General features: G+C 46.7%; 1 protein-coding gene across 2 annotated transcripts; it reads left to right on the top strand.

The window, feature by feature from the left end:
- Positions 1-76: 76 nt before the first annotated feature.
- NUDT2 (nudix hydrolase 2) lies at positions 77-12,772 on the top strand. Of its 2 annotated transcripts, none has more exons than XM_081066130.1 (3): positions 77-191; positions 8,584-8,724; positions 10,696-12,772. In XM_081066130.1, exons 2-3 carry the CDS (start codon positions 8,598-8,600, stop codon positions 11,019-11,021), a joined length of 453 nt encoding a protein of 150 aa, XP_080922256.1. In that variant the 5' UTR covers positions 77-191; positions 8,584-8,597; the 3' UTR covers positions 11,022-12,772. The 2 variants fall into 2 exon arrangements, with proteins under 2 accessions (XP_080922256.1, XP_080922257.1); XM_081066131.1 differs by lacking the exon at positions 77-191 and adding an exon at positions 281-300 and having other exon boundaries at positions 10,696-12,759.
- Positions 12,773-15,617: the final 2,845 nt, after the last annotated feature.

Below are 15,617 nucleotides of genomic sequence, written 5' to 3' on the forward strand. Positions count from 1 at the left end.
CAGTGGGCAGCACTACAATTTCCACCTTTCAACCAATCGTTTTGCTTGAGTGAAGGTCTCGCGTTGTCCTTAGTGAGTGAAAGGCACCTCTGAGGCGGGTCTAGGACTCTTGTGCTCCATATTATTGGTCTCCTAGAGCGCAGTCGCGCTCTCCGGATTGGTCGACGTACTCCTGTCTCGGGCTGCTTGGGGTGAGTACCTTTGGAGAGGGCCCTCTGGGTTGTTCTCCGCGTAGCAACTGAGGTTCGGAGCGAAGGGAGTCTGCAACTGACGATCTCCCTCGTCGCTGCAGGGTCAAAGGTGGGCGCGCCCTCCGCCGAGCCGTCAGTGAGGCGTCAGCAGCTCAGCCTCAGCCGCTCGCGGTCCCTGTTGACCTACGTGCGCAGAGAAGGCAGGGATCAGTTCCGGTTGAGCCTTGCTTTCCCCGCTGCAAGTGGTGATGGGGTGGCTGGTCAGGACCCCAGAGTTCCCGGGTGTAGGGCCCAGAGGCCCAGCGCCATACCCTCCCTGAGCCTCAGTTTTCACCTTGTTAAACCTAAAATCCTACTTACTTCCCAAAAAAGATTTTACATTTTCTAATTGCTTCCTTTATGGAAAGGATAATATTCTATCTTGGCAGTTATCGCAGAAGTAAAATTCATACGAGAGTCCCATCACCTAAAATGTAACTTCCTTTTTCTTCTGGCCTGGTTTGGGCACTATGTGTTTATCATATTTGAAATAGGTTATATTAAGTAAAGTAAACTGAATGCAATCAAATAGCCAAATGTAAAAGGCTAATATAGAATTGAGGTTAAGAGCAGTATGTTGGGAGTCGGGTAGACCTACTTTTGAGTTACTACCCAGACACATCTCAGCCATAGTTTCCCTCTTCTGAAAAATGACAGTAATGCCTCGGGGAATTGTGAAGATTTATTGAAATAATGAAAGGAAAGCACTTGGCACGGTGCCCGGCAAGTAGTGACTCCTCAAAAAAAAAATGGTAGCTATTAACTTCATAATAGAAACAAGCAAATATACTAGCCAATGGGCCAGTAGACTTACTGTAATTGAGAACCCAATTTAACTAAAACTAGTCAATTAAAGAAATAACTAATAAGGAAACAATCCAGTCTCCAAAAGAGTGAACGTTCCTTGTAGTATCTATATTTAAAGGAATTTATCTTGTGGGACCTTATGCATAAGGAATATACATGGTGTGATGAACAGTGTGTTCGCCAGTAGTTTTGCAGAAAATATGAAAAGCCATTTCTTGATTTCAACTATCAATAAAAGCGAAGAGCATGCCATTAAAACAACATAAAGAAGCTTTCTGATGACCTTTTATGACACAGGGATAAGAGTAATCACATATCACATATATTCAGTAGCTCTGACATGTCAGACCCTATGTGGACATTATTTATTTTCAACTCTACAACTATTATGAAAAGTAGGAGTTACCCTCACTTTACAAATGAGGAAAATGAGGCATAGAGAAGTATTTTGCTCAAAGTAACACCGCTGTTGAATTAGGGAGCTATATCTTTCTCACTGCAAAGCCAGCCATGCTTTTCTGTATTGTGCCATGCTATTTCTGACTGAAAGAGGATGGAACGCTTGGAATACCAGATACAAAGGCAGATTTACCCAAATGGAAGGAGGTGGGTTGCAGAGGTACCTATGGTGAGAGCAAAATTTTTCTCTAATGGAAATTTCCACCTTGGGAAATGAAGAGATGGGAGCAGCTGATGACTGAACTCTACTCACCTGTCTATTTACCTTGTGGTTGTTCTATAATACTTCAAGTTCCACTTGTCCCAAACAGATATCATAACTTACACTCTACTTCTTCCTTCACCTATTTCTTTTATACCTAGTCACCCAAACAAACACCTTTCTCTCTCTCTTCCTGGAACAATGAAACATGAAATAGTGTTGATTTCCTCTTTGAGATATTCAAATTCATCCCTTACTCTCCTTTCTCATGGCCTCTGCCTTAATTTAACTCTGTATCATTTGTCATCCGGGCTGGTGGTAACAGGCTTGTAACTGATGGGTCTCCTTGCCTCCAATCTTTCCTTCTAATTCATTCTCCACCTTCCTTGCTTCCAGAATGTCTTTGTAAAATGTCAGTCTGAGCATATTACAGCCCTGCCTAAAACTAGTCAAAGGCTCCTCATTGCCTACAGAATATCAAATAAGTTGTTCAGCAATGGAATGTGGTCTTTGCCTACACTCTTCCCTTTGCCTGGAGTGCTCCCTTGCCTCTACCTCTGTTCTGCTGGTCAACTCCTAGCCTTCTTTCAAAACCCTTATGGGGAACCCCTGTGACCTAAAGATAAACACTCCTTTTTCTTTGCTACCTTTCCATCTTACAATTACCCCATAATGCACGAAGCACACTGGTAACTTGTCTAAATATCTTCCCCTTTCATGAAGCTGTGAACCCCTAGAAACCAGGGGCTTTGTAGTGTTCAGCTTCATATCTACTCTTCAATCCTGTCACACTGCCTGTCGCATGGGACACACTCAACAGATGTAAAATGAGTAAATGAATCCCTTCGGGCCCTAATACTAGAATTCCTCATGTTTGCTTTCCAGAATTGTACAGTAGATGGCACTAATAGGCCACTTAACAGAAATCCTTTACTAGGAATGATTTTTTTCCCAACCTTGTCTGACTTTGGCCTCATCCTAGAAACCAATATTCATGTTCTTACAGGTGAAACCTCCTGCTTCCTCCCTCAGCCAAATAGCAAAGATAGCAAGATGACTCAGCAGCTTGGTCTCTGTGAGAAAAGAAAGTGGCAGATGTCTAGGGAAAGGTGCAGTTGAGGGAACATTTTGTCTCAATTTAGTCATGCTAGTTGGAGGCTTTTTTCCCTTTTCCTTTTCTTTCTGTTTTTCCTCTTTTTGCTGTTGTGGTTACAAGAGAGAGCTTTATTCATGGATGGGTGGCTCATTTCTGTCCACTTTGAAAGGGAAGAAGGGAGTTGAAGAATCAGAGAAAAGACCATTATAATGTGGGAGGTACGGGAAAGCTGAGCGGTGAGAGTTGCTCGTGGGCTGCAGAGTTGGCCCTCCTCACAGTGGAGTGGCCTGGGCAAATTTCCTGGACACCAGCACCCTAAGTTAGGGTTGTGTGCTTGTCCAAGGCTTGTCCAAAAAACAGAGGAGGCATAGAATCCTTATCAACGAGGCAAAATTTAGGGGCCCCAGGCTACACGTTACCCTCCAGGTTTGTCTTAGGGCACCAAAGCCATTCATCTACACGCCCCCCCCCCCCAAATAAAACCTATTCTGTGGAAAGAATTCCAGCCAGAGATCTTAAAATCTCCATATGAATATAGATCAAACACTGGGAATTTTGGAACTGGAAGTAATTTTTTAAATCATGTGCGTGTGCTCTCTCAGCCACTTGTGCAGCGAGCCCTGCTCTTTTATGGTAAGGAGAGCTGCCTAAGGGAAAAGAATACATAGCCTTTGGAGTTGGACTGAGTTGGATTCAAATTTCACCATTCACAGACCAGCTGCCTCTGCGCAAGTATTTTAACCTTTTGGAATCTCAGTTTCCTCATTGTAAAATGAAGATAATAATACTCATTGCTAAGAGTTGTCTTGAGCATTAAAAAAGATACATGTAAAGAACCTGGCACAGTGTCGATGCTTAATTGCTAAGATGGTGGCATGAAACACTGTTTCTGCTAAAGGGATTTTAGACTGTGAAGTACAAGTTAGGGGAGGATTTGAGGAGCTCTTTCTGTATCTAAAGGTATATTTGAGGGCTTTTCAGGTTGAACTAGGCTTTCAATAGCACTCTGATTAATTTGATGAAAATATTGGAACAACACATCAGTATAGCCATTTATCTGTGAATTATTTTTTGGCACCTAAATCCTGAACCTCCTAGGCTGTGAGGGAATTGTATATATAGGGAAAGCCAAGAGCACTTTTCCTTAGCTTCTGGAACCTTCTGATGACATTGAGGGGGGGGTTTGTTCAGGTTTTTTAAGCCACCTAAGGCACTTTGCCACTTTTCTGAAGTGTGAATTGCCTGCTGTCAGCCTGGCGTTCTCACCTCTGCAGTCCTGGCTGCAGGCATATTTGCATATTGGATGCTGTGTTCTTTAACCTCCTGAGGTTTGAATCCATTTGGAGTCTGTGTGTGTGTGTGTGTGTGTGTGTGTGTGTGAGAGAGAGAGAGAGAGAGAGAGACAGACAGACAGACAGACAGACAGACAGAAGTGTAGGGAGACCGAACAAGAGTGAGCGAACTGGCTGCTTTCAAACCCCAGGACAGTTTCAGCTCCATAGTCTCCAGAAAAACAGAAAACCTCCAACAATAGCTCCATTGACTTTTATGTAAATGGCAGTCTTTAGGAAAACACTGGGCTATTTCCCAAATTCCCGGAACATACCTTAAGCATTTGTTCGAGTGAGAGGTGGGGAAAGAGTTCTGTTGAGTCAATGAACATCTGTTGAGAGCTGCTGTGCTGAGTCCCAAGGAGACATAGCTCATGGTCTGGCTTCCCTGCCAGAGGTAGAGATTTACCATACGAGGTATGCGTGCTTGGGGTGACTTTGCACTGAGTCCACTTAGCTAAGCAGGAACTGGGTTTCCCCAGATTCCCTTCCTGTATGGTTCCAGGTTAGGGCTGACCCCAAGAAAATTTTATTTGAGGTTCGAAAAGCTGAAGTAGCTGCCAGTACATTGTGAAGGACAGAGCAGGATACTAGGCACGGTGGCAGTGCATACCTTGTGACACTGATCTGCTGACTCACTTTGTTGGTGCAGGACAGCTCCGAGGCTTTCAGCCCCCCAACTCATGCTGAAGCTCTTTCAGCTACTCTCTGTCCTGGGCCCGGTGTACAAAAGCTCTGTGGCAAAGGGCGCCAGCGTCTGCAAGTCACCTGCATCAATGAGCTTGGAGACTGTGAAAGGAAGTCACAGGTTTCAGTTTGTCCTCATGAATTCCCATCCTTATAGGTCCTGATTTGTTCTGACAAGTTCCAGTTTTCCTTGCTCACCTCCCTTCACAGCCAGCTTTCCTTCCCAGTTGCTGGCCTCGCAGACCTATAGAGACTTCAGCCCCAACACCACATGCAGAGGCAACAGAGTTGCATGGATTTCTCTCTCAACTTCCATAACTGCAGAAGGTCTAATTCCTATACTAAATCCTTAATTTTCTGTTGCTTAAAGCGTTTGGCCATGAGAAAGGCCCAGAAGATGGAGTAATTAGAAGCCAGAAGGCTTCACAGAAGGGATGACATCTGAGCTTCTTTGGAAAGGATGAGCAGGAGGATACGTGTGTGGGGAAGGAGGGAGAAATTCTAGAGAAGAGCTGGCTTAAGTCAAACAATTGAAAGGGCAAATAGGAGTTCTGCCTTTCTAGAACAACAGTCCTCTTCATGGGTCCATAGCATAGGTAGAAAGAGAACCTCTGATCGTAGCTCTTGATTCTAGCTCTTCTGGTCCCATTGACATGAACCATTGGTCCGTCTGGTTTTTAGATGTGGTCACTCCTGCACATGGGTATCTACTGAGATATATTCTTGCTAGGGTGCACCCTTGTCACTACCCTAAGCCCCCTCCCATAGGAAAATACTGGCGTGCTCCCCTCTTCCCATTGGCTCCACGTGACCACCCAAGCCCATCTTTCTTGGCTCCCCCTACAGGCATCTTTGTTCACACTGTATTGTGATGTTGGGGAGGAAGAATGCTCAGCGGCCTCCTGTGTCCCAGGCAGGGTACTGGATCCCTAAGCTAATCTAGGGCTTCTAACACTCATTCCATGCGACTGTACCTGAGGCCGGGGTAAGGCGCCCTACTTATACAGCTTGCTAATACTTTCTGAGCGTCTGGCAGGGGGGTATCAGGTACCTGTAGGGCACCTAAGCCTACAATGAGTCATTTGAAGTCTTTGTTCACCAGTTCTGTGGCGACAGCATGCTTTCTTCTGGCTTCCAGAATGGGGAAAGTTCTCAGCACAAATAGAGAGACCGGGGAAACAGAACGCAATGTTTAATAAAAACCTGCTACCAGTTTACATACGAATTTTTAAACTCAAATGGGATCACATTATACATAATATTCTAACCCATACTTTTTTAACTCAGTACATCTGCATATCTTTTTACAAGCGGCACTTTTGGCTCTACCTCATTTTTTCACGGCTTCATAATATCCTATCACATAGATATACTATATTTAACTGTTCCCATATTAATGGATATTTCTGCCTTTTGTTTTTTTTGATAAATTGCAAACAAGATTGTGATGAATATCCTCATGTGTGCATCTTAAACATGTATTTCTGTATATCATAGTGACTAGAAATTGAATCATTAGATCTAAGGGAATGTGCTGTTTTGATAATTGTCACCAAATTATTCTGTGGGGATATGCTAATTTACTCTCCCACCAACAGTATATGAGTGCAGACCATTTTAAAAACCCGTTTTGAAATTATTTCAAATTCTTAAAAACTTTCATTAAGGTTTAGAAAGATTTGGAAAGGTCACAGTGTTGAGTGTGTTTGGTTTTTTGGTAAGGTACCACTCTCCATTCCCTAGAGTAACATTACCATCTGTTGGCAGTCCAAATAATTGCCCTGGAACAGGTTTCAGTTTGGGTCTGATTTTTTTTTTTTTTTCTGTCGAACTGGCAACCTTGTGGTTGAGAGCCTACTCTCCAACCAACTGAGCCGTCTGGCCACCCACGAGCTGAGCAGCATCTCATTGATTTCATTCTAGTTGCGGAGGGCACAGCTCGCTGGCCCATGTGGGAATCAAACCGGCAGCCCCGTTGCCCAGAGTTCGCGCTCTAACCAACGTCCACCCCTGGGTCTGATTTTTATGCCTTTGATAGATGCAAGCTCATCTTGATTGAGCACCAACAGGGGGGCCATGGAGACCATCAATCCCTACCCCAGCCACCCTCTCTTTATCAGCTCTGCTATCCATGAGTACCAGTTCCTTTGGCTCTGGAATTTTGCAGATGAGGTCATGCTGACCCAAGCCTCTTCCTACGTGGGCCACTCTCTCAAGCCTTCGCTGCATTTGAGACACCTGGCTTTCTTTCAGTTCTGCCATCCCACCTCAGGACCTTTGCCCGTGCTGTTCCCTCTACCTGGAGCATACCTCTCTCCTTCCCTTTGCCAACTTACCTTTTACTCATCCTTTACTTCTCTGCTCAAACATCCCTTCTCCCAGGAATCCTTTCTTGGTCCCTTAGACAAGGTCAGGTTACACATCACACATTTTTCCTTTGTAGCACATACCTTATTGACAATGATTTTTTAATCTGCTTAATTATTTAAGTCTACCTCTCCCACTAGAATATAAACTGCATGAAATGAGGGCAAAGGCCTAGAATAGTACTTAGTATATAATAGGTCCTCAGTAAATATTTGTTGAATGAACAAATGACACAGATTTTTCTTTAACAGGGCCCTACATAAAAGATCTTCCATATTTTTGTTACCTTGATTACATGTCCCCCTTCAGATGATGATTTTTTTTTCACTTCTGCAGATATTCCTACTCTTACTTCCTTCCGGTGTTTTGTTGTTGACATTTTTTCCTGAAATGGAAAAAAGGCTACCTGAAATGGGAAAGACTAAAAAACTTTAGTCTATTGTATTGCTGATTATAAAATTAATAAATTTCCAAACAATACAGAAATACATGGAGTAGAAAATGAAAGTCTCCCCATAATCTCTTTTTCCAAAAAACAATATGTATTCTTCCAGACATTTTTCTATGTATATTGAAATCATTTACATGTCAGGCACTATTCTAAAGCACTTTACAGAAGTTAAGTCATATAATCCTCACAGCAACCCTTTGAGGTAGAACTGTTATTATCCTGTCTTACATATGAGGAAACTGAGGCTTAGGAGCTAATCACACAGTGAATAAGTGGCAGAGTTAGAACTTGAACCCAGGTTCTAGATTCATGCTTTTGACCACTATGCTATAATAGTTTATCTTTGATGGAATCGGAAAGAGGCTTTCTACTATGTGTGCCATTTTGAACTTTGAATTTTGAACCATGTGTGTTACAATATATAGCGTTGTAAAATACAGATAAAAGACTGAAAAAATCAAAAATAAAAAAGGGTTTAGTACACCAAGCTACCCTTCTTAAGTGACCCCTCTGAGCCATCAGATATCATGTTGTTGGGGTCTCTTTGCTCCAGAGACTCAGGCTGGAGGCTGAGGGAAATGGGATTGTGGATTCAATAATACCGTGCTGCGTCTCTCCCATTCCCAGCATCGCTCCAGTTTCAGTGGATTTACTCCTGAGGATCTTGTCTCTTAACGTGCACACACCAGCCCTATATTTTAACAGGGAGATCTGGGAGGAGTTGGAATAGAGCCACACTGACAGGGTGGGGCCAGGGTCCTGCAGTTACACAGAAAAGCCCATCTTTGATTCCTGGTTTCCCCTCATTGGTCCTTGGCATGCTGCCTTTTTCTGTAGGTGATGAGGTCACTATTGGCTTGTCTGTGCTACTCCCCAGCACCAGAGTGCTGCCCCCCAGTATGGATTTTCCTGCTTTGTGTAACTTCCCAATGTCCCATGTCTTCTTTATTAAGTCCTCAGACAGACCATGGCCCTGAAAGCGTGTGGCTTGATCATCTTCCGAAGACGCCTCATTCCCAAGGTGGACAACGCGGCAATTGAGTTTCTACTGCTGCAGGCATCCGATGGCATTCATCACTGGACTCCTCCCAAAGGTGCGAGGCCAGAGGGGCTGGCTCTTGGGGAAATGCCGCGCATTCCTCAGAAATCCGCCAAGAGCCCCACAAGTCCTGCTTCTCAGTGACTGTGCAGCAGGAGGACGTGGGGTGGGTGGGAGCCTTTGATTGTCTTTACGTACAAGGTCTCCATGCCAGGCCAGAGCAGAGCTGGAAACAGAACTCTGTGACTGAATCCCCGGACAGAAACGTCACCTGGGGGAAGGAGGGGTGTAATTCACCAGAGCACCAGCCTCTGTGATGAATGGCTGGGAAGGAGAAAAGGCACTAGGCTGGGCATTGGGGTCCTTGGGGTCAAGTCATTACTGGGCCACAGGTCAGGGGCCCAGAGTGGGCAGCCCCCAATCGGTAGGGATCAGGGACTTTAAAGGGGAGTTGGTGGGAGGGGTGAGCAAGGATCCAGGGGTAGGAAAACAAGGACATGGGAACAGGAAATAAAACTTGCACATTTGAGTTTCACTAGGGAGAAACAAGGTAAAAGGGACAGAAGTATCACAAATACTATGCATTGCTTTTTCTTTTTCTTTTTAACAAATACTTTGAATAGGAATATTCATACTTGTCTCCTTATCACCTAAGTCACACTGCATGGTCCCCTCTCACTGAAAGATTTCAAAGGACCTCCACATTTTTCCCTGCTTGGGCCTCAGGGAGAAGTTACCCTGTTAACACTGATGGGCAGAATGCTGAGTAGATGACATCGGGAAGAGTGTTCAGAGACTCCCCACTTCCGAGGGTGGTTAAGACATCCTGGATCAGTCACCTGTCACCACCAGCATCCCTCCCACCTTCCTCTAGATGCATTACCTACCTGTCTTTGTGTGCACGGCTATATGAGGTGCCACACAGAGAAAGTTCTCCAGAAGCCATGAGCTAGAGTGGGTTTTCAAGTCCAAGCTGATCGTTTTCTGTCGGAGCTGTGTAGCAGCAGCTGACTAAGGGCACTGCTGTAAGGACCCCTGGTACAGAAGAGCACTGAGATACAGCCCCATCTCCAAACCAAGAAGGGAACAGCTAAATTCCTGCTCCCTGTGAGCTCCTGGGCCGGGAGGCCCCCAGGAACTTGCCGGAGCCATGTGTTGACAGAGGCTGCCAGACACCCCCCACCCTCCCCCTGCAGTCCTTGGCTCCTCTGGGCAAGCTGAGAATTTGCAGGGACGGCCTAAAGGCAGAGCTGAGGGCTTCTCTAGTCTGCAGAGCTTCAAGTTCTTCTACAACAACAGTTTCTTGGCAGCTGTCTACTTGGGTTTGGGTCTTGCCAACAAATTTTCTTAGAACTGTTTCTCAGCTTGTCCTTAGTCTAAGTTCCCATCAGGACTTTCCCTATGAAACTGGAATCTGGTCTTGCTCAGTTAGAAAGATGAAAAACAATTTGGAAAAGCCTTGATAGCTACTTGGAAACAGCTGCTGGTGCCGCAGTGCATGGTTTTGAGCCTGTCTTGGCCCTGGGACTTCAGAGACCAACTGCGGACAGTTTAAATCCTCACTGTGGATTGTAGGCAAAGTGTTCCGTCTTCAGCCAGCTCCCATCTGCCCAGAAGGGATGGCCTGTCCTTGGGAAAATCGCCTGAAGGTCTCCACGGGAAAAGTCTCCCTGAGGATATGGGATGAGGAGCGCTCCAAAGAATAAGAAAGCAGAAGTCTGAGGGAGGCCATCTCTCTCACCATCAAAGAGCAGTATTCTAGACCAGACTTGCCAAACACATGGTCTGTTTCACTCTCTGCAGAGAAGATGGTGTGGGGAGGAGGGGTTTCCCAGATACCACAGAGCCAGACACTACCTGCCCTGCACCCCATTCCTAGGTGTGTTAAGATGTTGCCAATCTCTAGGCTCCCGTTAGCGTAACAACAGCTAGGAAAGTCACTGAAGACCCCATCTTTAAATCATCTAACCTGGAAAATACAGCTTCTTTTAAAGATTATCTCCCCCTCCTCTTCTCTCCTAACTAGGCCATGTGGAACCAGGAGAAAATGAATTGGAAACAGCCCTGCGGGAAACTCAGGAAGAAGCAGGCCTAAAAGCAAGCCAGCTGACCATCATTGAGGGGTTCAGAAGGGAGCTCAATTATGTGGCCAGGAAGAAACCTAAAACAGTCATCTACTGGCTGGCAGAGGTGAAGGACTACGACGTGGAGATCCGCCTCTCCCACGAGCACCAGGCTTACCGCTGGCTGGGGCTGGAGGAGGCCTGCCAGTTGGCTCAATTCAAGGAAATGGAGGCAGCGCTCCAAGAAGGACACCAGTTTCTCTGCTCCACAGTGGCCTCAGCTGACTGAAGCAGAGTTATTTGCCTCAGTAGGAGCCTTGAGGGCCTTCTGAGATGAACCCACCTTCAGCTTCGGAGGCTGTGCTAGTCTTTGGCTCATCGTAGCGAAGAGCAGATAGGTTAGTAAAATCAGCTGAGGACTCTCGGAGCAGAGCAGGCAAATAGCTGGGTGGAAAGGAAGGCAAAGGAGGAGTTTAAAAGAAGGCCAGGCCCAGTAAGTACAGCCTTGTACTTAATAAACCTCAAGCAGCGTAACCTGTTGTATTTATTTCTTGGATTCTTGCTCTTAGGAAGAAGAATGCTAATGTGAATCGGAGCTCTGACCTTAGCCGGAGGGAATCCTGTGTCCGTGCACTGTACCCCATAGAAGCTAAGGTGGGGAGTCAGGATAGGAGAGCCCCAAAGCTGCCCAGGGGGCTCTCCTGCCTCAAGAACTCCAAGCACTTTCAGCCCCCCCCCCCGACCAGTGTACAAGAGACTTTGTGACCTATAGTCGGACAGGATATGCAAGTGAGTAGAACTAGAGCATAGGAATAAGGTCTGTTCAACTCACTAATGTGTCTCTCCCGCTTCAGGCACTTACAGGTGCTCAGTAAATATTTTCGAAAATAATTAGAAACCCAAAGAACTTTGGACATGCCCAGATCACAACAGGGAGAGGAAAGACAGGCAACCCTGGGCCACGAGGTCAGGGGCACATGTAACTCCAACCTCTCAACCTAGTCCTGCCTCCCAGAGTCAGCACTGGTCTTGTCAACATGACTGAGGTCACTAGCAGGAGGCGAGCCCAGGCCTGGGTGTGCTCCGCTGGGCCACCCAGCAGTCATGTCACTACGCATGTGCACTCCTCACCTGCAGCTGCCTTCTCTGTCTTTAGCAAGCCCCCATCATTGCCTTTTCTCTTTTCTCACATACTCTTTTTCTCCACAACTCAACTGGAAGACCCAGAGGCGCAAGAGTTGGGACTCAGCCCTCTTTTTCCTTGCTACTAGGGCTCAAGGAATGCATGGCAGGTGTTAGATCCTATAGCCCTTCCAGGAGTTGTTAGCAGCGGGATTCATGTGGATCTTATTAGAGGGTTGTTGCCCAATGAAGTGCAGAAGGTTGGATGGGAAGGGGCATTGGCAAAGGTCAACCTGGATTACCAGGGTCAAGAACTGCCACCCCCAGAGAAAGGAGAGAGATGTTGCCCACGTCTTACTGAGGCTTCCAGATGTTTTTAGTCACTGGTTCTCTGTGCAGACAGGGCAAAAGTACTAGCGAACAGGATCTTGGAGCACCGCCAGGGACCTGAATGGTTTTGTTCCTCACCCCTCTGAGCTGCACTCTGAAGGAGGCCTGCTGCAGGAAGTTTTTGGAGCTTAATGTTCTCTTTCTAGGCCAGCAGGGACCACATCCCATTGATTTAATAAATGCCTGCTGGGCAGTGGTGCCAAACCACAAACTAGCTGCCTCCTAACAAGGGCTGGCCGGCCCTGTGCTCTCAGCACGGGAGGCTGTGGAGTCTCAAGATGCTAAGACCTCATATGTCAGGGTTGGAAGGGACTGGAAAGTGACCTGATTTTGCTGCTCATTTTTATAGTTGGGAAAATTGAGGATTGAGAAAGTAGATGGCCCTGGCAGTTGCCTGTATGTGGGGTGCTTTGAGGATGGGGTACCAGAGGGAAAACTGCTTTAGAATATCTTGTGTAGCTTTGGGGTCATTTTTTGGACCTTACAGAGGTTTGCACTGAAATAAAACACATGTACTTTGGAGAAGGGAGAGGTGTAAATTGTATATTCAGTTGCTCACTTTGCAGGAAGAATTGACAGCAGGGTAGCAGCGGGCATGTTATGGGTGGGGGAGAAGGAAACCGAGACTGGTATGTGGCAGGTGAGGAGGCTTTGTCGTCATTACCCCTTTGCTTCTGGCCAGCCGGCCCTGTTCAGAGCTATGGGGCTAAGGCCACAGTTTCCTCTTTAATGTGAGGCTCTCCAAGCTCCAGAGTATCTCCTTCCGGAAGCTTTCCCTGATAACCACCCAGCCTATAAACGCCGTCCTTCTTCCCCACCTGCACCTGAAGAGGCTCTGTTTGGAACTCCACCTGTTCTCCCCAATACCACCTCCACCCCCAGGGTGAAGAAGCAACTAATGGACTTATCCCCACCAGGGTGGTCTTAAGTTGCCCCCTCCTAGGGACATTTAACTGAGGCTCTGGAAAACCAAAATGCCCTCTTAACCCTCAAAGCAACACCTTACACCCCCACGGTAGGCACTTGTTTGCTGAGTTGAAGATCCAAAGGAATGAAGGTAGTTTTTAATGGTAGAATTTCAATGGATAGACTTGTGTGGACATGGGACTCCATGTTTGGGAAGCAGAGGGTCCTCTATCCTGGGTACAGCTGTGGCCCAAGCTGTCTTCTATAAAGGATGGCTGCACCAACCCCACTGTTGCCCACTGGAGGCTGTGCTGTACATGCACAGAGAGACCTGCTCTCTGCTTCTCCCCAACCCTCGCCCCTTCATTTCCCCTCCGCTCCCACTCCACCCTCCTGCTCAGGATTGTATAATAGGAAATTCCCAACTGGGCTCCCTGAGGAGGAGAAAGGGGGCTAGGAAAGGAAAATAGGACACCCTCTTCCTGTTCTTAGACTGGGAACTCCCAGGAACAGGGCCTCCCCCTCTTCTGTCCCATTCCTCCCCTCAATCTTACCCCCAGCCAAACTCAGGGTTTGCCACATAAAGCCAAGAATTCCCTCCCCTACTGGGGAGAGGGGGTCAAAAGGTACAAACCTCCAGTTACAAAATGAGTAAGTCCTGGGGATGTGATGTCCCGCATGGTGACCGTAGTTAGTAATACTGTATTGCATATTTGAAAGTAGCTAGGAAAGTGGATCTTGAATATTCTTATAAGAAAAAAGGGTTTTTTTTGTAGCTGTAAACTAATACAATGTTATGTCAATTATAGCTCAATTTTTAAAAAAGAGGAACCAGCCTCTGTTTTCCCCTATATCCCATTAAAATGGTGAAATACATTGAAAAGAAGAATTCTCCCCTCTGCTCAAGATGCTGGGAAGATCCTTTAGCAAAATAAATTAAATGGCTAGCCTTAAGATAAAAACCAAGCTGTTCTTTGGGCGCTGAGGTATACTGGTGCGGGGGTCAGTCAGCAGAAGTCCCACTGAGTCAGAAAATGGCAGGAAAGGAAATCGCCCAGTTGCTGCTGTGGGTTTTCTTCAAGACTGGGTGCAGGCAGGCCCCCTTTGCAGGGATGGCTGTGTAGCTGTTCCCAGCGTGGAAGGTAGTGTTTCTTCAAATGCTTTTCAAAATATGTTCATATGTAGGTGTGTGAGCAAAACAGAAATGGGTGAGAGAAGGGTGCAGATCTTAGAGGTCTTGAACACCAGAGCTTGATTTTTTCCTAAGTGATAAAATTGAATTTCAGAAAGATTTCCTCGACTGCTACGTGGATTGGATTGAAGGGTCCAAGAGCAGAAAGAGTTAGGAGGCCACTGCAGTGTTCCAGGCTAGAATTGATAAGTCCTGACGTGGGTAGTGGCCAGGGGATAGAGAGAACACTGGCCTTGGACTTGGGGGGAGAAGAGATCAGAAAGCTCCGTGAGGGGAACCATCAGAAGACGACTTGTTCTGGAGTCAGCCAGGGTGAGAGACACTTTACTCGGATCTGGAGAAACAAGGGCAAAGACCCAGAAAATTCATGGCTTAGAGAAAGCGCTTCGCCAGGGTTCAGCTGATTCATATGGTATTGGAGGGAAATGGAGGCAGACTCTCAGGGTGCACAGGGTCACAGAATGAGGGAATTAGGCCCCAGGCCCAGATTTCCTACAGTGGCCACTCAGTCCCTCCCCATTATCTCTGGAGAAGGGCTTTCCCATTCCTTCATATCAGCCCCCACCCCAAGCAGCCCAGGGGTGAGGAATTCTGGCCATCACAAGGCAGCTGAAATCTGCATGGAGGAGGGACAGCCCCTACTCTAATCCAGATGAGCAGAGAGAAAGATACATTTGGAAAGCACAAGACTGGAAGGGGCCAAAGTTCCTGGCATCCTGCAGAATGGGGGTAGAAGAAGCTTCCAGTCCAGTTCCCTCCCCTCCTCCTGTTTCTAAGACTCGGCTCTTTCTCACAGTTCCTGCTATTCCAGCCCCCACCACCACCCAACTTCTCGAACCTCTTTTTTGGTGTGAAGAGAGGAAATGGAAATATTCTTGGCCTAAAATCAGACCTATTGGGTGGCAGCTTCAGAGACACACATTTCAGCTGGCTCCCCATCCTTGGAGGAATATAGGCCAAGGCGAGGCCATGCTGCTTACACGTGGGTGAACGCTGGGTGGGAGATTCTAGGCATCTGGATATAAACACCAATCTCCTGTGTGACTTCAGGCTAATGCCCTTCTCTCCCAGCGGTTCCGTTTATTCATCTGTGCTTTTGTAATGAGGCCAGTGGCAGAGGCCAAGCTAGACACCAGACCACAAGTCAAGGACCAGTTTGCCGGACTTTGGCCAGAGAAGGATACTCCTCCCTTTGGCCCTGTCCCTACACACAGTGAGTGCTCAGTTGGCATGATGTGTCCCCTCCCCCATCTAGGCTGTAAAACACTACTGCCT

This window comes from Rhinolophus hipposideros (assembly GCF_964194185.1).
Source record: "Rhinolophus hipposideros genome assembly, chromosome: 11".
Lineage (NCBI taxonomy): Eukaryota > Metazoa > Chordata > Mammalia > Chiroptera > Rhinolophidae > Rhinolophus > Rhinolophus hipposideros.